The sequence below is a fragment of the Nyctibius grandis genome, chromosome Z (genome assembly GCF_013368605.1).
Source record: "Nyctibius grandis isolate bNycGra1 chromosome Z, bNycGra1.pri, whole genome shotgun sequence".
Classification (NCBI taxonomy): domain Eukaryota; kingdom Metazoa; phylum Chordata; class Aves; order Nyctibiiformes; family Nyctibiidae; genus Nyctibius; species Nyctibius grandis.
Genome location: NC_090695.1, coordinates 77,247,393 through 77,269,071, shown reverse-complemented (window position 1 = coordinate 77,269,071; position 21,679 = coordinate 77,247,393). Strand labels below are relative to the sequence as shown.

The window sequence follows — 21,679 nt, the reverse complement described above, 5'->3', positions numbered from 1 at the left end:
ACCGCCCCGCACAGCACAGGGGGAAACACCTGCCTCAACACCAGGCCGCACCAGGCCGCCCTGCCCGCCCCGCGCGTTGCCTAGAGACCAGCGGCTGCCCCAGGGCGTGGCGGGGGCGGGCCCGCCCCACTCTGCTTCAAGCGCACTGGCCACTCTCACCTATCCGTCAAGTTCGCAGCGTGACGCACTTCCCCACCGCACGGGACGGAGCTAGGCAGCGCGGGTGGGGCGTCGTCGCACAGGCTGTGCGTCATGAGCATGCGCCGCCAGCTCATTGGCTGCGGCGGGGCTGGGAAGGGAGAGTCACGATGGGAAGGGGATGGCCGTGAGGCCGCCGGGCTGCGGGTACGGGCGGCGGGGAGAGCGGAGAGGAGTCGGAGCCCGAGCCCTCGGGAGGTGCGTAGCGGCGGGGCTGGGCCGAGGGGGACGGCGCATCCGCCGGCCCCGCGAGGGTGAGGGAGCGTGAGCGGGAGAGTCCATCCCTTGTAAGCGGGGGGGAGCGGGAGAGTCCATTCCCGCGGGCGGGGCGCAGGCTGCGAGGGGAGAGCACTCTCCCGCGGGCGGTGCAAGCTTGGGCCGTGTCCCCCCGTCCCCTTCCCGCTCCGGGGGCTCCCGGCCCTGCGGCGCCCCGCCGCGGGGCTCTCCGCATGGTACCCGCCTGTCAGCGGCCCGGCGGGGCGGTGTGGGAGCCCACCGGCGGGTGAGGCCCCGCGCAGCGCGGCGGGCCGCAGCGGGGACGGCGGTGTCCGGCCTCCCCGGACGTTCCTCCCCGGCCCGCTGCCGCCGGGCGGGTCAGACCGTTCCTCTGGGAGAAGGATGTTCTGACCGGTGTCGCTGCTCTTACCTGACGTGGTTGCGCTACCGTTGCTGCTCAGGGACTCGCAGTTCCGGGGTGCAGCTGTTACCTGGTCCCCTGTTGAGATCTGACTGAGGCTTCTGATTCACGTTTCCCGCAGGATTCCGTGCTCCCGTCCCTCCCCTCCACCCGGCTGAGCTGCAGCCCTTCGCCACTGCGCTTCGCTGCCCAGCACCTTGATGGAAACAGAAGTTGATGGTTACCCGAGGTGACGTATGGCTGAGGAGCGAGCATCCCTTTTTCTTTTGCCACAGCTGTGAGGATGGTAACCTTCAGCAGGCCTTGGTGCTAGGATTTAATTTTTTTTTACCTCAAATAATCAGTTTTCTTAAGTTAGAGCCTAAACTGAGGTCTTTTCAGGGCTTTAGCATTTTAAGGAGTATAACTCTTTAATGTGATTCTTTAGTGTGGTCCGACATATTTTGTTAGGAAGAAGTTCTGTTAGGAAAAAGTGTGTGTGACTCCAGAATGACTCTAAAGGTTATTTTTAACTTACTAGAATCTGAAAAAGAATTGATAACAACTGTTGATGTTTCAGCCTAAAAATTTTAATCAGAACAATACAAATAGTATTACATATTTTAAACAATATATATGCTGTATTTGGCTTATTCTTTGTAACAGTTGCCACATTTATGAAATGTGTAACGGAATGAAATCCAAGCTTTTCTTTTAAAGGAATATGTTTATCTTATGTTGTGCTTGTTTTGCAGATATTTGTGGGGTTAAAAGGTTTGAACTGTAGCTGAATAAAACTAGGGCTGAAAGTTGAAGGATGGCAGCAAATCCTTCAGGACAAGGTAGGTTTTTAATCTTAAGTATTTAAGGGGAAAGAGTAAGGGCAAAATGTCAGTGAAGTCGCCAAAAACGTAAGTTTATTTTATAGAAAGAGCAAAAAGGGGAAGAGAGGCAGGAAGGTGGGGCTGAAAGCAGCAGAATGTGAGGAAGCCTTCTGGGAGAAGACACCCACATTAAATGTTGAAAAAGACTGCTGATGGCTGGGGAGCTCTGAATTACTGTGCATTCCTTCATGCTCAGGTTCTGAAGTGCCTTTCATGCTGGTGGTGCTGCGGTAATTTCCTGAAGCATCTTTCAGACACTTAACAATGCTTAGCATTGAACATGGGTTGCAGCTCTTGTACTCGGCATCAGGGAACAGCCAGAATTCTAATATATTCCATGTCATGATGGGAGCAGCAAGACCCAGGCAGTAGTGTCTGTCAAAGATAGATAGCAAGTGGCCAGGCCTAGGAGGAAACGCCAAATAAAATAATAATTCTAACTCCGATGAAATGTTTCTTTGGATGATGACGCATCTGAATTGCATCCGAAAAATTGTTCAAGACGTGGAAACGATCCACCGATCTAGCTGAGGCATGTGCGTTAGAGGGAGCTGAGGGTCGCGGAGGTGGGGGGGTTTCACACGGTAAATTGAAGGAGGGTCTTAAATCGCCCTCTAGAGGTGCTTTCTGGAAATCTTAGCGGAACTCAGGCTTCTTCTGCGGAAGAGCTGAGGAGAAAGAAGCTTCTCAGGTATGGCTCTCCACGTACTGGTTACAAGAAATTAATTCAGAATTCAGTTTACCAGCAACCTGAGACTTCTGTGCACATTTGCGTGTGAGTGTCCTTATCTGTGAAAGCAGTCCCGCAAAGCTGGATGTAATTAATTCTGAAGTGCTGATACTTTGAAGGGGTACCAGATCATTTGTGTGGTTCCCTCCCTCGCTCCGCAACAGCCCTCTGCTTTCAAAACAAACACAGAAGAAATGTGTTCATCCACATTGTACTTGCTACTTGATGAAAAGAAAGTAGTTTTTAGAACACTCATTGAGCTTTTGTGAAGTGTTGAGAGAGAAGTACTGCAGATTGCAGGTAGCTGTCTGTTCGCAAATTTTAACTCTGAGAAGTTTTTGGTATGTAATGGTAAATCTTGTTTTATTCTGTGAATGCCAAGTCTGCATCATTGCAAAGAATAGAATGTTGTCAGAGTTAAAATCTACTTTTTCTTAACTACGTGAATTTATTGAGAAGTAGGATGAGATTTTAGTGCCAGAATGCATTTGCTTACCTCCAAATTCCAGAGGCTTCTGGAATAGATCCTTGGAATCTGCCTTTATACTTTGAGATACCCTTTAGAGACTTGCTAAAGGAGCTGTTTAATTATCATGTGAAAATTATTTGCACTAAGCCGGCAAGAAACACTATCAAGTTTAATCACCCAAAGGAGCCTATAAATAATACACTTAAGAAAATTTGAAAGGAACAGGTAAATATGAGCAACATTTCAAGGCCTCTATATCTTTCTCTTGGCCAGAAGCAGTCTTGTAGTGAAAACGATTGAGACAAATACTGCATTTTCAGCTTGCTGTATAGCACGTGTATTGGTGCCGTTCAAGCAATTCATTCTCTGATTTCCCTCTTCTTGGACAAAGGGAACAGGGATTTTCTGAAACACTCACTGGAAGGATTATGAATGGTAGCACTCAGAAGTATAAGGATGAATTAAACATTGGTCTTCTACACAGGTAGACTGTTTGTAATATTTTGTACCAAGTTGTTTCTCTTTCTTTAATCAGTACCAGGTATTTTCCTAGGAGTTAATTGAGTTTTCTGTTAATTACAGACTTGGACTACAAAGGTTAAGATTTTGTGGACTGAACTTCCTTTAATTCATTGGCCTCTTAGGAAAGCACTCTTTTGATTAGAATTTCAAAGATGAGCTTCATATGAGTGCAGCAAAACCAAACAGAATTGATTGAAAACCTTACTTCAGGCCGTACTACCACATGGAACTGATTGCATGGGACTGATTACAGCATTTAAAAGAAATGGAAAAGCTTTTAGCATGCTGTGTATTGTTCATAAGATGAGCTCATAGACCAGAGTGGTACATTTTTGGTAGGGGTGGCGAAAAGAAATCAGCTTCTAAATTACAGAAATTACTTCCAGGTGCTTGGTAATACACTGCTTCTGCAGCAATACTCCACAGTACTTATGCAACATTGATTAATAAAGGTGCTCTTGTAATGCTTTTGCTTGTGCATAGCAAGGCCAAAGCATACCTTGCGTGTTATTAAAGACTCCATGTGTGAGTTCTCCTAGAGGAAGCCCTCTGAGATGAGAGAAATGTGACTGCTCAGGAAGGAACTCTCCTTTAGGTCCCCAGAGGTGGAAGAAATACAGGTCCTGCTTCAGACATGGATGAACTTTTCAGAAATGAAGAGTTCTGGTACATTGGAAGAGCCAAGTTCTTGGAACATGTACAGAATTCTAAGCTTCAGGCTGTAGCAATTCTACAGGATCTCTTTCTGTCCTGGTGGTTGTTTATCCTTTTATCTTAAAGGTATGTGAGTGCATTCATGTAATACAGTCTGAGCAGCTAGATTTAGCATTCTGTTCAGTGAGTCTGTGTTGAAAAGGGAAGTTTGTGCTCTTCTGCATTGAATTATGTCATCATCTTGCTGCTCTGCATCTGAGTTTGATTTGTGTGCAAGCATACTACTTGAGAGCTGTAGCATATCTCTTCCCTGGAGAAATTTGTGGCCATAAACCAGTCAATGGCTTACATTCAGCTATGCATGTAACTGTTTTCTGGAGGGACAGACAAAATATTAATATATCTTTTAGTAATTCAAGTTAATTCACTGAATTACTAATATGCCTTTTCTTTCATGGTGTTAAAGAAAATTGGCAGAGTCTGGGTTTCTAGGTTTGCTGATTCTTTATTGAAGCAACTCAGAGTTGGATGACCACTGCAGTGAATGGAGGTTAACAACAAAAACTCTACACCTTATATACTTCTCAGAACGCACTACGTAAGATACAAAGTCTTTAGTAATTTTCCACAAATGCTTCCTGAATTTTCTAGTTTGTTAAAAACCCACCACAATCTCCTGTCTCAGCTGGTTCTTGTCATTCTGTTCCACCTCTTCATTCTGGCTTTGAAGTCTTCAGGGTCATCTTGGTCACTTATCTCCTTGTTCATCTTCTGTACACACATGTTTTTACCCTTGAATTTTAAGAAGGCTTCAGGATGTTCTGTTAACTATATACCACAATGTAGGCCTAAGCTGAGCGGTTTTCTACCTCTATAGTCTCATGCTCTTTAGATAAATGCTTATTTTCCAGACAGTTACCTTTTGTTATATGTAAATTTCTAAGAAACTACTGATTAACTTGACTGGGTTTTAAGCCAGCCCTGGAGGGGGCTATACAAGGGCTCAATGAGCAGCATTATGGTTGTGATGTGGTTCTCAGACTTTCTGAGCACCTGTGGAATTGTTTCCTTATTAACTTTTATCTAGGCCTAAATTCTTTGATCTAAACATAAAGCAAATCAAATCATTTATCTTCTTCTACACATGGTCACACAATGTATATGAAAGCATATCTGAATGTAAATTGCTGCACATCAACACTTGTCAGTAACAGACTGTTAGGTGATGTTTGGTGATGCCAGTATTCATAAGCAGAAGAACAAATCAAAATACAGTTATTCCATCCTTTTTCCCAAGCGTTGTGCATTTAATAAGGTCTTTAGATTCAACTTTTTAAGAGGTTGCTGCCTCACTTCATGGAGGCTACCATTTATGAAGGCACACACCTCAGTAAAGAAATTTCTGTGAAATGCTTTCTGAATTAAGCAGGCAGAACAGTGTACAGTGACAGTGCTCTTTAATGTGCAGAGCTTAGAGTAGACATCCAGCTTTGAAACCATTTTTCCAAGGAAAAGTGTATCTTGAACACAAAGTAGCGGAGGGCTCTTTTGTGCTGTTACACATCTATGGACAAATGATAAATAATGCATGTTAGAAAAAACTTGTACAGACTGTGAATCTGAAGCAACCAACAAATCAGGCAAAAGATAGGAGATGCAAAGCAAGAACTTTAAAGTAGATAAAGGTAATACTGCTTCTTGCCATGTGAAGTTAGCTAGTAGAACTAATTAACAGAGATCAGTGAGGCAGGGTGGTAGGATCAGGTGTTAGGATTAGGTTAAAGAGTGAAGCTTGCTGTGAGCTCTTAAAGCTGCCAGCATCGCTCATCAGGGCTTCAGCTTTCTTTGATTTTCTGCCTTTCACATGCAAAACATCAGTGCAAGTAAACTTTTAGCTCCTGCACAGAGCATTTAATATAATGCTTGATGTCAGACATAGAGGTATTGGAAAGAACAGGTTTAAATTTTAAATGTCCTGAATCAGCTACCTTAGAGAGTAATGTGAGGATCCAGGTGCTCAGTTTGACATCTGACACTGCCATTAATCTGTTCAGCTGCCTTGAACGGGTCATTTTGTAACAGGACTCTTGTGTCTGCAAAGCAGAGAATAATATTAATGAAATGCAACATTCATGTACTGTTTAAACTCAAAATGGTAGTGCTACTCAGCCCAGTTAAGGGAAGTCTAAACTTAAAGCTTTGTTAAGAAGGTGGTGTTTGAAAATCTACAATTCCTTTCTGGCCTATACTAAGGATGGCTTTTTTTTTTTTTGCATGTCTGCATTTTTAGAACTAGAAAGCAGAACACACATATCAAATGTACAGATGAAAAATTACGTTCTTTATAATTGAAGTAGGAAACTTCTGTAGCTGTTTCAAGTTGGTCTTTATGGAAGCACTTCGGAGTCCTGGGCAGGGAAGAATCTAAATGGAAGTCTCACTTACGTATTGCCAGATATGACGAATTATTTTGTAAGGATGCCAGGTTTCCTCTAAAATGGATTTCTCATGTCCCGCCTCCTCCATTGTTAACTTTTAAATGAACAGGTTTTACTTTGCATTTTAAAAACGTTTAAAATACCTGTAGGAACTTCACATTGCTCAGCTGAGGAGCACTAACATGTATGTGTTGGATGTCCTCCTCCGTTTTCTCAGATAGGCTTTTTCCTACTTTCCATTAACAAATTCTCTTGAACAAATGAGTTTTTCAGTACAGCAGGTTGCTGATGGGCACTGTCTGAATTCTACAGCAAAATATTACTTTTTTTAAAAAACCCTCTCTTAGTAGAGGGTTAAGAAAAGGAAGAAAAAAATATTTGGGCTTCTTCTGAATCCCTCCAGAGTTCCTGCCATAAGATACTATAGCACGACTCATACTAAAGTAGAAGACTGATAATCTTGCACAGTTTCTGATCACAGTTTAAAAAGAGCATTTAAAATTTTATTCATAATGTCTCAAGCCTTTCTGAATCATACCATCTGCTTCATGATAAATGTAAGCATATTTAGTCTTTATTTTTTAGCTGACAGCAACTTATATTAACAAGTAGTCTCCTTTTTCTTGCCTCAGTCACCGTATCGTCTGAATTCCAAGCATGCATTTAGATTTATGCAGTTCGGAATAAAAAAGCACTAGCAGAAGGCTGCTAAGTAATATATCAAGTATTAAGCTTTTTGGCTGAAAACTGTGTAGAATGAGCATACAGACATGATCGCTTTAGCTCAGACCCTCTTAGAGGTACTTCAGTCACAACGTTGTCTCCAGAATTTACAAGAGAGTAAAGTCTGGGCTAGCTGCAACTCAGAAATGTTGGATCTTAGCTTGTTAGCAAGATCTCTCAGCCTTTGTGTCTCTTAGAGCACACATTCAGCTGTGTTTTAATGTTTCAAACTCATTGCAAGTGCAGGGTGTTCAAAAAAAGATAGTGTACAGTACCTAAAGAGCAGAGAAACATCAAAGACCTGAATCAATACACTTATAAAACAGAGTTTAAGAGGAACTAATGGCATGTGGGAAGGAGAGATTAACAGACAGGAAAACAGCAATTAATTATATTTAATTAAAAATCTGTTAACAAATGTAAAGATGATTATGGGTGATCTTGCATAAAACTACAGTAAAATGTAATTAAACTACTCTGCTCCTTTCAAGAACTCCGAGACACTGGGTTTCAGGGGTGTGTACATTAGGCATAGTAAAAGAAAAAGGTCAGGGTTTGATAGCAAGGCAATACAGATGCAAATTATTATTCAGAGTTGAAGGTTTCTGCCTGATAATTGTCTCGTTCATTGAGCCATGCTGATGAAAGGAATATTGGATTAAGTAATTGAGCAGCAACAGAAGATCTCTCAAAGGGAACAAACTTTGAGTGCGGCCACTGAAAATAGTTTTGACATCCTTTTACCATGACATGCTAACACTCACCTTAAGAGTTACCGTGTCTCGCTTTTCCTGACAGCTTTTGGGCTACCATTTTTCAGTGGTGTTACTAAAACAGCACTCAGGATGGTGGCAGGGGCACAAGACGCAGCAGTTTCCAATGGGAATTACTTTGATTTTTTTGCATGAAAGAAGTAAAAGATGTGACTTGACTTCTACATCTTTTTTTTTTTTTATGACAGGGTAGTGGCTTGATATTTATAGAATAGCAGCAAATTAGAAATTTTTTAGAGTGTATATTCTTGACATGAGGAATGTACTTAGTGGCAGAGAGGCCTGTAAGAGTCAACTCTGTCGCTGTTGTCCTCGGCTGTGCTGTACAGGCATAGTGGGTGACAGCAGGGCCTTGTGTATCTGGTTTATTTGGTGGTCACATTAAGATCCCTTACCATAGAAGTACCATAGAAGAGTCCTGTGTAAGTGCAGCAGTTTTGCCCCATTTTCCTTTAGAAGGCAACTGTGAAAATATACAAATAGCTGCTATTTTAGGCATTTTCTAAATTCCCTTAGTCACTCTACTTCCTGATCCCTTCTCTAGTATACAGGGTCCCTTTGGGAGACTGGTGTACAAAGCAAATAAAGGCCATGTTCTCATGTTGTGTCCAGACAGTTTAATTTTGCTTCTGTCTTCCAGCATTGTGGTCATACTCCACTGTGGTCATACTCAGAAGAAGGGTAGTGTGTATATGTAAGGACATAAATATATTAAAACTAAAACATTTCTGTATAGATTGAGTAAAAGGTTGTAATTTTTTATATAAACACATATGCAAGCTTACTGGTCGTCTCATTCTTACCTGTTACATATGTAAAACTTGTATTATAGTTCGAGTTCACTGGCGTGAGAAATTAGGTCCCATGAGTGTATTACTCCGTTATTATCATTGAATTGTATGTTTACTGGGTGCATTTTAAATCTAGAACCTGGTAAGTTCACTGTTTTGTGAAAAGCAAGTATTTGGTCATGTACCTTGTTTATAGCTCCAGAGCTGGCTTGAGAAGGGGTAGGATCTAACTTGAGATAGAAACCTGTATTTTAAAATGTATTAATATGTGTGATAGCTTAAGGAAGCTATTTCATGTTGTAAAATGAGAAAAGGAAAAGTGAAACCCATTTATTAATAGCCTTTCAGATGGGTGCAAAGCTTTGAAGATTAGTGTATTCATCATTATGTCATATTGTACAGAGACTTTTAACTCCACAAAGTTAGAGTTGGGCCATAGAAATCAAGTAAATCTCTCTAATATTTTTCTGTCATTCCCACCAGGTTTCCAGAATAAAAATAGGGTTGCAATCCTGGCAGAACTAGACAAGGAGAAGAGAAAGTTACTTATGCAAAACCAGTCTTCCACAAATCACCCTGGAGCCAGGTATTTTATATTCTTAGACCTGTTTGGATATCACTGATTACTTCAAAGGGGAAAAAAATAGCAAGTGAGCTGTAAACTTACATAAGCATTTATCAGAAGTGTTTTCTGACCATCCTCAACAACCAGTCAGAGAGACGGTGCACTTTAGGAACATACTAGTATTTAAATTTTTTACAGACCGTGAATTTTCATAATTTACATTTGGGAAGGGGAGAAGCAGATACGCTAACTCAACTGTATTAAAGTCAACCTTGAAGAAGAATTCGATAGCAGGCAGTGAGAAAACATTTAATTATTAAGCTAAAACGCCCTAAGGAATGGAAGTAGCAGACCATTAGGTTCAGGGTACTGCATGTTTAGAGAAGAACAGTTGCAGCAGGGAGTGAGTTATCCTTGAAACTCCCTGTGTGCCAGACAAAGCCAGTTTGTGTTACTGCAGATCTTGTAAAAGTTGCTGTCTTGTAAGGATGATTCTACGCCATAAGGTGTAATAATCTAATCTGAGTTTGGGAGCTGTCACTGGGATTTCTCCCACTTAAGACAAAAAGATTAGATTTTTGTCATAAATCAGTAAGCAGAAAATCACATGCTGGTTTACATGGAGAAACGGCCTGAATACAGTCTGAGTGCTGCCTGTGTCTTTTTTCAAGGAGATTCTAGGTCACCTTTAATTCCTTCATAATGTCAAAAAGTATGCAGAATATATGAAATTGTCTGAGTTAGATCTCTGAGTGACGCTGTATACAGTTATTCAAGCAAAATTATTGATTAGAGAAGAAAATAGAAATATCACACTGCTAGGTACAACCCCTGACTCCTGGCAACAGTGTTCCCATACTTCATTGCAAGTCTGGAAGAGTTTCAAGGAGTGCTTGTGTTTTTTCTTTTTCCTTTAAGGAAAAATTAACACTATATGCTAGTGAGCAGAATTAGAATGTAATAATTTTGAAGGTGGGGATGGAGGGGAACCTACAAAGCAGCAGTCAAATTCTCTGCTTTGGCATGGTGGGCTGATGTGTGAGTTTTTTAGAAGCTGACAGTTCTGTGGCAGGGATGTCATGCCAAAGGTTTTGTGCTGTGGAGTTGTCAGAAATGAGACCACAGAAATTCTGCAAACTTGACAGAAAAAAACTTGATGTACCTAAAGCACAATAGTGGCGTGGCCTGCATAAGGGTGAATGAGTTAATCGATTTCTGGCCTTGGCATATAGAAATCCTCTGACCAAGAGCAGAAGACTTCCCTTGAAAAGTGTCAGCTTATGATGAAGCCTTAAGATTATCTACAGAAATCATATTGAAAAGTTAGAGGGTACAGAAATAAATAAAAAATAAATACCTTCAAAGTAACTTAAAATATTATCTTTTAAATAAACTGCATAGTACTTTTGTCCAACAGTGAAGCTTATCTTAATATTTGTCATAAAAATCTGTTCAGAGGATTGTTACTGAGATTTCATTATGCATTTAGAGGTAGATTTGGCTAAAGGTCTTTTCGTGAGCATGGCCTCTTTTGAAAAACTGATTTACTTAACTAGCTGTTGACATTGAAGCTGCTGGGAAAGGTCAGTTGATGAGTTTGCTTGGATCCCTTGTGGTCCTTCATACTTTTGTCTCTATGACTGAGGAACGCTGGGCTTTCAGCACCAGTGTCGGAGCCAGTTTCAGAGGTAGTTGTGAACTGCCTTGCAATACAGCTCCAATGGCAGTTCTCACTGATTTCTATCTGGAGGATGGCTGATCATGTTGCTTACAGAGAGCTGGGAAAAAGAAGTCTTGCTTTTTATTTTGTCTTTTTTGGTTAACAAGGTGGACAAGTCTTAAGATATAAAAGCCAAAAAAACCTATTTAGAAATTTTAATTTGAAGCCTAATGTATGCTGCACTGAGATAGATAAGCAAAATCAATTTTAGGGACTCTAAGCTATAATCAGAGGATCATTATTTCAGTTACGTCAATAGGAAGCTCCTCTACCATAAGCAGTGATCTGCCACCCACCTGCTGAAGAACTTGTAATGAAGACTGCAGAGCTCTTGTTAGTGATTCTGTTTATCACGGTTCTTTAGGACAGTCACTGAGTGACTGAGTAATGGTGGAAACACAAAGTTGTTGCTTTAAAAATTGCTGACATTGTCTAACATTGCACTACAGTGGTTCCACTGACTTCAGTGGGACTCCACCCATGAGCGAAATCCACAACAGGCTTCAGGACTGTGAGTCTTCTGGGTTTAGTTTGGCATCATTTGTTTATGCTAGGTCAAATGATACAGCTATGGTGACTCCATTTTCCTTTTCTCTCTTAGTTAACAAATACTAATTCCAAGCAATAGTTAACAATTGTCAAGCCATGAGTCAAATAAATTGTGAGTTGTGGAAGTCACGGAATCTGTGGCTAGAATGGCAAGGACATGTTTTTTTCTGTGGTATGTATCATACCATCTTGTTCTTTTTTGCAGCATTGCACTTGCAAGATCACCACTGAACAAGGATTTCCGTGATCATGCTGAGCAGCAGCACATTGCAGCACAGCAGAAGGCTGCACTGCAGGTAGGCTGATACAGTCAGGTAGAGTTTAGCTTGGCTCTGTTTTAGATGTGCATCCCTTCAGAGAGCAGTCCTGCACCTAGAGAGAATGAAAAGCCCCTTTTAGAGGTTAGGTTTCATACATTTCTGTATTTGTCACAAATGAAGTTTGTTCTTCTGTTATGATGGAAGCTTAAATCTATCAGCTCATTCTCCCTCGATATGGTTGTAAGAATGTGGCTTATAGTATCATCATAGCTGTTTTGTACATCTCAGTCAAGAGTCAGTTTCATTGTACTTCTGGATGTCTCATGAAGTGTAGGGAGAACTAGCCACACGGCTTTCCTTGGTTGAATCTGAGTAGATGCCAGGTAAATACCCTGCCGTTACAAGTGACAGAGGTGAAAGATTTAGAAAACTTATTTGTACGTGTACAGGCTTGTATTTGCTGCTATTTTGCTCATGTCAAATGAGGCTGATTTCGGTGTTGAAATTGGAAATTGAGCAGAAAAGCCAGTACACGGCCACTTGCCTTCCTGCAGCATGATTTGGCAGAGGGCACAGGAATGGGAAAAAAACATGAGATGCGAAGTAGCAACCCTGTTCACATATCCTATGCCTTGTTGTGTTGCTATTACTAAAGGCCCCAGATTGCTGCTTCTGAAATGAATGGGAGCAGAAGTGAGATCTCGCTGGCGTACTGTGTTGATCCCAGAACACTGTAGGCTGGAAGGATCCTGTGGAGGTTTCTAGTCCAGTGCCCTGCTCAAAGAATGACTTAACAGCAGCGCTCAATCACATTGTTCAGGGCATGGTCCAGTCAAGTTTTGAAGCTGTCCAGGGATGGACTTCTCACAGCCTTTCCCTGCTGAGTCTGCATCTGTCTTCTCTATATCCTGTCACTGGGTATCATAGAACCATAGAATTGTTTTGGTTGGAAAGGACCTTTAAGATCACTGAGACCAATCATTAACCTAACACTGCCAAGCCCACCACTAAACCATATCACTAAGCACCAAGTCTACATGGCCTTTAAATACCTCCAGGGGTCGTGACTGCACCACTTCCCTGGGCAGCCTGTTCCAATGCTCGATAACCCTTTTGGTGAAGAAATTTTTCCTGATATCCAATCTAAACCTGCCCTGGCAAAACCTGAGGCAGTTTCCTCTCATCGCTTGTTACCTGGGAGAAGAGACTGACACCCGCCTCACTACAGTCTCCTTTTGGGTAGTGGTAGACAGCAATAAGGTCTCCCCTCAGCCTCCTTTTTCTCCAGACTAAACACCCCCAGTTCCCTCAGCCGCTCCTCATAGGACTTGTGCTCTAGACCCTTCACCAGCTTCGCTGCTATTCTGTGGGCTCGCTCCAGCACCTCAATGTCTTCCTTGAAGTGAAGGGCCCAAAACTGAACATGGTATTAGAGGTGCAGCCTCACCAGTGCCAGGTACAGAGGGACGATCGCTTTCCTAGTCCTGCTGGAAAAACAGCATAAGATCTGAAAACCGTGTAAAATCTCCCCTCAGCTTTCTCTTCTTACAAGAAGCTCAGTCCTCTCACTATCCCCTTGGACGTCGAGAGCTCCAGCCCAGCCCCCAGCCATCTCTTTGGGTATCTGTTGGACACCCTCTGGTTTGTATCTCAAACCGAACACAGTATCGCAAATGCAGTCTCATGGGTAGAGTTCCTTGGCCTGCTGGCTGTGCTGTTGCTGATGCAGCCCACTGTGCTGGTAGCCTTTATCACTGGAAGGGCACACTGCTGGCTTGGGATAAATTTGATATTCACTAGGGCTTTTCCGTTGTGGTGTAAGGAAGGAATATGCGGCCGTCTAGCTTACTGGAGTCCAGTCTTTGAACTGGGAAGGGCTACGTACGATTTGACAAAGGTTCTCCAGAGCCATAAGCAGCAGCTGCCCTCCTCAGGTGAACAAGCATATATACATCACCTGAGCAGAAGGCTGGTGTCCCATGTTGTACAGGAGTGTGTCTGGTCACACATCACTTGTACGTGAAGCCTCAGGTTTTGTGACACTACTGGTGCACGCTTCTGGCAGTCATATGTGGCAGCTATCACATACCAAGACCTGTAAGTTGGTTACAGGTGGGAGTAGGCAAAGGAGAGTGGTCAGGGGTTCATTACCACTCTCCCCACCTCCATGGGATTTGCTGAAAAAGGAGCAGCAGGGAATGGCCAAGTTAGTTCCCTTGATGGGCCCTGTTCAGATGTGGCTGATATAAAATGCTGGTTTTGAACGTGACTATCAGAGTTGAGGAGCAGACTGGGAGAAATAAGTAATTAATGCTGCAGAAGCTGTAAAGTCTTGAATTGTATCAGTGCTGTGGGGGGTTATACTTTAACGAATGTTTTTCTCTTTCCAGCATGCACACGCACATTCCTCAGGATACTTCATAACTCAAGACTCTGCATTTGGAAATCTTATTCTTCCTGTCTTACCTCGACTTGAGGCAGAATGAGAAATGTTGTTTCTTAGAACTGCAAGGTCTGATTTTTGTCCGTAGCAGGAACTGTCTGACCTTTTAATTTCTTCATTTATCTTAAAACCTGTTTTTTTCTGGATTTTTGTGGTTGGCTGTCAGGACTGTGAGCTCTAATGATGAAAAAGCAATGCTGTTGAACAGCAATTTTTATCCTGTATTTCTGTTCTTCTGTAAGGTCAAAGTCAGACATAAGACTTCCTTGGTGTGTGAAGTGCATAGCGCTTGCTCTTCCTTGTTTCTGTGCTTCCTTTAAATAAATGTCCAAACCAGAGCCATCAAGAGACGCACACTCTTCAGCATTTGTGTTTCTTATTATTGTGTACAGGTACTATATTTGACTTTAATGAAAGACAAAAGTTACTTTTGCCCATCAAAACAGACATCATTTTCTCATGTGTATGTGTCAGTATTTTTTTCTTTTTTTTTTTCTGTATGCAGGAATATTGCTAGTGTACTGTTTGCTTTTGTAGTATCATCTGGTCTCAAGTCCTTAGATATAGCGTGCCTGCCTCTTATTTTGTTTTGTGAAACACAGAAATTAATTAAGTGGGGAAAAAGCAATTGTTTCAAACAGTCTTTTAACAGACAAAATAGAAGAAATCTTAACTTCTCTGGACATTTCAGATGGAAAGTGTTGTCTGCAAGGACAATTCATTTTAAAGTTCATATTTTTCTAGTTATACCTTTCTCAATACTTAGTGTTTCATGTTGTTTGCTTTTTCCCTTCCTGTTTTTATCTGTTGTAACCAATTCCAGCTCCATGCTGAAAAGAAATCTGTGGATCTTAAGGTAAACTACTTTGGAGTTGTCATCATGATACCAGGATAAAGTAACTTAGAGCGAAAAATAGTCCTTACATAGATGTTATTTTATCTCCACAGCTTTACTAATACAATTACACTAGTATGTTGATTGCTTTACCTATGGAGGCAAGGTTTAGGAAACAAAAAGAACAAGAGCAAAGTGAGAACCAGAAATCAGAAACCATCTGTTAAATTGGTGCCCATCTGAAGCAGCTCTGTCCTTTGCAGAAACTTAGCTGACCCATGAGGTTTCCAGGGTTGTAGTCTACAGATTTCCTTAGCAACACATAGGGTATCCCATTCCTATGTGCAGGGGATTGCCCGAACCCAGTGAGCACTGCTGAACTGCAAGCACTGTTAACAATTCCATTCCTCCTGAGTAAGAAAACAGAGCAAGGGCCAAGAAATCAGCACAGATGTGAGGAAAATGCCACTGCTTTCATATACCTCAGCTGAGTACAGACCCTTGGAGAAGCTGTAGCATACTGAAATGTTTTCAAAAAGGCGAATCTTGTGGAGGAGGCCTGATAAAGCTTAGAGATGTGCAATTGTAACATGAACCATTCATACCATGTGCTTTTTTGAGGGGTCTGATGTGAATCATGGGAACGATGATGGTTTTTGTGGGCAATGGAGAAAGAAGTACTGTCATTTCTGTTTCCAGTGGTTGGCTCTGTGTAGCTTTTTAATTACCAAGAGTAACTTCACCATGAAGCTGCCTTGAGTACTTTCTATTCTGCAGTATGAGCTGAGTATCTTAGATGCGTTGAAGAAAAAGATCTTCACTGTGTGTAGAAGAGGCAGCTATGAATCAGTCCAAGCTTGGAAGCATACAAAGGCAAAGAAGGTAAAGCAGATATAGCAGGAAGTTTGGATTTTAGATTGTAGTTGAATTTAAAAAGTAGTGTAGGTATTTTAACATTAAAGGAGCTTTTTTTTTTTTCCTTGAGAAAAGTCGCAAAAGAATGTCTGCTTTCCCTAGTAACAGACCCTCTGTGCTAACAAATTGAACGATAGAATTTCTCAGTGTTGCTGCACAGACTGCATATGATCCAGGCAATGAAACAGTAAAGATCCTTCTTTGGAAAGCTATAGTTGCTCCATTGAAGGAGTTAAAACGTGCTGGTGGTGGTGTTTTAATCTCAGGTATTGAAAGATCTGCTTTTGGAAATCCGAGGCCTGGGCTCAAAGATGGCGGTACTTGAAAGAGGGGAAAAATGGACACAGCTGATGTAATATTTTTAAGTTATAATGCCTCACATTATTCTGTGTAATCATGAGGGACTTGGTGATATATGTAGATATAATTAACTGTCAAAGATACAAATGTTGTATATGGAAGCGTCTATCTTCGAAACCACAGACTCTAGCAATTACTGTCAGATGCATCAATTTGTCTTGACACTCTTACTTCTTCTTTTCCGCTATTAATCAGTATTAAAACCATTAATCTATCACTGTACAGTAATTTCAGCAAAATCTTCTTTCCTGTTGGAACTGCATGTTCAAATTCAAATTGTTATTAGTTGGAATATACTCAAACCAGGAAGTGTCTGGGATGTCTTGCTTCTGGCAGTAACCATTGACTTGATCACATAAAAGCAGAAGGCTTGTAATCCAGTGCTGACCTGTGTACCTAACAGTATCTTAACACACATAATCACTCGAGTCATTTTATTTCATTTGCTACAGTAGTGATCGGCCTTTCCACTCCACAGAGGTGGTTGGTGTAGAGTCCATATCAGAGCTGGATGATGGGGTGAGAGCAGGTCACAGTACTGGGTAGGTCTTAGACTAACAGATCAGATAGAAGAGAGGTGGGCTAACACACAGTGAGGTCAGACTTTCTAAGTGATGGCAGAGTCATAATCTGTCAAGAACAGATGAGGTAATGAAGTCAAAGATCTTGAACTGAAGCACTGAAAGAACTGAAACACAGCTGCTTTCTTCTTAGCTCTGTGCTCTTTTTCTTCCACTAGACAAGTTTTCTATCCACACCTTTATTTTCCAAAGTCACTCACCACCTCCCCACCATTATAGGCTCTGGAAAATGCTCAGTTTTAACTCTAGAAGCATGACCTGTAGAACCACATGTGATTTCCTACCACTATAGCGTTTTAGTCTCCATTTTTCCATAGTATTTTCGCTCTACTGGTCTCTCAGAAGCACTGGTATGAAACTAACCAATAGTACCTGACATATTTGCTCTTTATGTCAGAAGATAGAATACCCTGTGAAACTCTTTATTGGAAAGAAATTAAACCCCTTGATATCACTTGCCAAGAACTTCCCAGTTGCTTTGTTGTGTTCAATCAGTTAAAATAGCTAAATGCTATTTCTGCCTTCATGTGCAGTCAGCACAGGACAAGCCAGCTGTAATTTGCAAGTCCTGTGAACGCAGCAGGGTACCACTGTGTCCATGCTGAGAAGTCCTGTCAGAGCTGGACACTTTGGATGGCTCTAGTCTTTTATTAGACCACCTGTGTCACTTAAAGGCTAGAAGCCATTTGTCATCTTGCTGCACAGCAGAGAGGTCAGTGCTCTGATCCTAACCTTGTAAAAATGCATGAAGAGGCCGGGCTTTTTCCATCTTCTTTAGAAAGAAGGAGGAGGTATTGATTATCAACTAGCTAACAGGGAACATGAGCTTGAACTGGTGGAAAGAAATGCAGACACCTATGTCTTGGAGCGCACAGCTCTTTGTGGCTTGACTTACCATTGCGTTTGCAGTGTTGAGGGACAGAGCACAAGGGCTGAAGGAGGGCAATGAGCCTAGAATAGTGCGGCATGCAGTCACAGACGTGCGAGCAGGCAGTGACTATCTCAATGTGTACTCTTAAGCATCGTGTTAAAACAGGGCTTGGTGTATTCACCAGGAAGAAGCATTGCTAAGAATATCTGTCTTATGCAGGTGATGTTCTTTCACCTTGTCTGCTTAAATGTATATTCAAAATCAGGAGGATGCCTGAGAAAGCAGATGGATTATTCCTGTTGGTCAAAATTATGGCACTGATGATTCCTCTTGTCAAACCAGCTCAGACAGCAAGTTTTCTTGAACGATAGGGTCAGTGCACTGGGCTACGGACTTCTGCCGAAACCAAAGCTGATTCCCATGTGCTAAGGAATAGGTGGTAACCAAAAAGACACATGAATCCTAAGGGAAAAGCTAAGAGGAGGCAGCTCTCTGCTGGGTGTTCTGTGTGCACAGACACCTCTGAAGGAGGAGGTGGAGAGAGAGGGAAGGATTGTCTGCACCCAGCATGAAGAGTCTCCCCATCCAGAGCTTTACATGCCTGATTTCTGTTTTGCTAACACATGGGGAAAATCCTATAGCATCTACCAGGAATGCCATTGTGTCTATAAAGTCTGGAAATCAGTGTGTTCTGAAACACTTTTGGAGGCTCTAGGGCATCGTTCTTGGGCTAAAAGACACTGTACAGAGCTTTCTGAAGTGAACAGTAACTTTGAAGACTAGTGGGTGAAGTGGATTTCACATCCTGTTGGGTTAAAAGCTTGCTCCAGTGAGTTTCTGCGTTTGTCGGAACCACAGAGCTTGCTCCAGACTTTTTAAAACAAAGAGAACACCTTTTCCTTGTTTCCTGGTTCTTGCTCTTCATAGGAGGAATCAAGTGACATACCTCCCCGGAGAAATTATTTTTACACTCCTTCCTTGAACACAGGTTTTTCAGAGAGGAAGAAAGCAGGTTAAATGCACTAAGTGGAGAAAATTTGGTTAGTGCAGTGGGACATTATGAAGACCAAAGCTTAACTACTTGTGAGGAAATGGATCTTCTCAGTTACTCCACACTGCCAGGTTCATTCAGGCATTGAATTATGAAAGGTGGTGGCACAGTTCTCAACTTGTTCTCATTAAGGCCTCTAATCTGGATATTTCAGTGTCAGTGGATGCTGCTTTTGGCATGCAGGTTTTGTACATGGTTGTTGGAAGTTGTTCAAAATCTTACCTTATTTTTGTCCCAAGAGTAATACTGGTTCATTTAAGAGTGCAAATCACAAGCTTGCACACCACCTTCACTATGCACATACGTTGTGCTGTCCATTAGCGTATGTGTATTACTGGTTGGTAGAGTGAGAGTTTCTCTCAGGAGGGAAATATGTCTTATTGTAAAAAATATATGTAGATTTATGGACATTTTTACATCTTCAGAGGCTTTTTCAGTGCCTTACCTGAATCCTCACATGAGGCAAACTAAGTTACTGTTATCTTCAGTTTTGCAGACTGAAAAGAATGCAAAGGGGTTGCAGTGCCTGCAGGCACACAGAAAGCTTGCCTGTGGAGTCATCAGGATTAGCTCCTGATTAGTGAGCTGGTGTGAGGCATCACCTGGAGACTATTGCTCTGCATCCCACACCAGCAGCTGACTCATCTCCCCTTCCTAGAAGATGCTGAGCTCTTTGATTTCTGGTTTGTCTTTGTTTTCATGGATAGTTCAGCACTTGGGTTTGTTTTGGGGTTTTTTTGGATTGTGAAGACAACAATGTAGGGCAGAGTTTGTGTCTTTTATGTTTGAAATTTTGGGTAGGGAGGATGGTGATAAAAAGACAGCAGTATTGTACTCGCTGTTTGGAAGCAAGGGTAAGTGTACTTCCTTCTTCATAACAGCGACCAGATAAACTTGCCCATTATGCTGGGGTTTAGCCATCATTTTGTGGCCTAAGCAGGAGTACATTAGAGCCTCCATCTGCTTGGATGACTGTAGGCTTTCTCCTTCTGTCAGTAGGTGGCTGCTTATGGAAGTGGGAATGGCCAGATGTGGGCCCAAGCCAAAGCTGCCATCTCCATGTTCTTCTGCCAGCCAGAGCTGTGTGCCGCTGGCTCACAGCTGGGACGGGGGTCAGGGGGACTGCATGTTTGCAGCCATAAATCATTACAGCCTGTCAAGGAGAGACACACCAAGAGTAGTGTGTTTTCAGACTGCCCTAGCAGATGGCTTGTTAGTCCAAGGAAAGCAAAATGGCCATGCATTGACCTGTGTACAGCTGGCTGACGTGCATGCTGCAGTGCCAGCCACCCTGGCAGCCCCTCTAAGAACCAGGCGATTTCTGTCCCTGTAGAAGAAGATAAATGATTTGCTTTGCTTTATGTTTAGATCAAAGAATTTAGGCCTAGATAAAAGTTAATAAGGAAACAATTCCACAGGTGCTCAGAAAGTCTGAGAACCACATTGCAACCATAATGCTGCTCATTGAGCCCTTGTATAGCCCCCTCCAGGGCTGGCTTAAAACCCAGTCAAGTTAATCAGTAGTTTCTTAGAAATTTACATATAACAAAAGATAATTGTCCGGAAAATAAGCATTTATCAAAAGAGCATGAGACTATAGAGGTAGAAAACCGCTCAGCTTAGGCCTACATTGTGGTATATAGTTAACAGAACATCCTGAAGCCTTCTTAAAAATCAAGGGTAAAAACATCTGTGTGTACAGAAGATGAACAAGGAGATAAGTGACCAAGACCACCCTGAAGACTTCAAAGACAGAATGAAGAGGTGGAACAGAATGACAAGAACCAGCTGAGACAGGAGATTGTGGTGATTTTTAACAAACGAGAAGATTCAGGAAGCATTCGTGGAAAATTACTAAAGACTTTGTATCTTACGTAGTGCGTTCTGAAAAGTATATAAGGTGTAGAGTTTTTGTTGTTAACCACCATTCAGTGTGGTGGTGGTCCAGCTCTGAGTTGCTTCAATAAAGAATCAGCAAACCTAGAGACCTGGACTCTGCCAATTTTTCTTTAACAGTTCCATCCAAATTAAGGTGTATTGTGATGGCTTGACTTGAAGCTATTCCGTTCTGCCTGCTTCCCTGGACTTTGAGGGTTTCAAAGGCCAAGTTACCCTCTGAGCTGAGCATGGGTATATGTCCCAGTCTCTCACACACAGGTGCAGAGAATGTTTTTGGCAGATTCAGGCCTAATCACTTTCACATTTAGTGTCTTGAACCGGTCAGTTTGCTCTGTCAGCAAATGAGCCTGATTATTGTTTCGTTTTGGATAGACCATCTTTCATCGATGTGTTTGTTCATCACCTGGCACAGTGGAGTCCAGACATAAGATAGGTTGCTAAGCACAGGGAGTCATTTATAGGGGCACATACTGCTGGTTCAGGCTCTGTTACTGGTCTTTCTTTCAGCTGAGCATTCCTAGGGCAATCGCAAAAAAATTATTCCCATTCATAGTAATATCGCCCGTGCTACTTCGTATCTTATTCCAATGACAAACTCAGAGGCAGGGTTTCAGACAGACCTGCTGGTATGATGTCCTGATCCCCACACGGGGCTTTTAGCAGTGGTGCTGCAGTGCATCAGAAGAGAGCACGATGCCAGCACCACTCAGCAGAGGTTTCTGACGATGCAGTCTGTTCACATATGTTAAGGGTAGCAGGTGATACTCAAGTCATGTAAGTGGGAAGTCTCAAACGTAATCAATGATTGTTTATGCAAAACCCCATCTCAGTG

At 42.2% G+C, this 21,679-nt stretch overlaps 1 protein-coding gene across 2 annotated transcripts; it reads left to right on the top strand.

The window, feature by feature from the left end:
- The first annotated feature begins 290 nt into the window (after positions 1-290).
- INIP (INTS3 and NABP interacting protein) lies at positions 291-20,901 on the top strand. 2 transcript variants are annotated; one of them, XM_068423612.1, is made up of 6 exons: positions 291-396; positions 957-1,064; positions 1,570-1,656; positions 9,282-9,384; positions 11,838-11,928; positions 14,283-20,901. In XM_068423612.1, the coding sequence occupies exons 3-6, from the start codon at positions 1,632-1,634 to the stop codon at positions 14,376-14,378; spliced, it is 315 nt and encodes a 104-aa protein (XP_068279713.1). In that variant the 5' UTR covers positions 291-396; positions 957-1,064; positions 1,570-1,631; the 3' UTR covers positions 14,379-20,901. The 2 variants fall into 2 exon arrangements, with proteins under 2 accessions (XP_068279713.1, XP_068279714.1); XM_068423613.1 differs by having other exon boundaries at positions 957-1,121.
- The last annotated feature ends 778 nt before the right edge of the window (positions 20,902-21,679 follow it).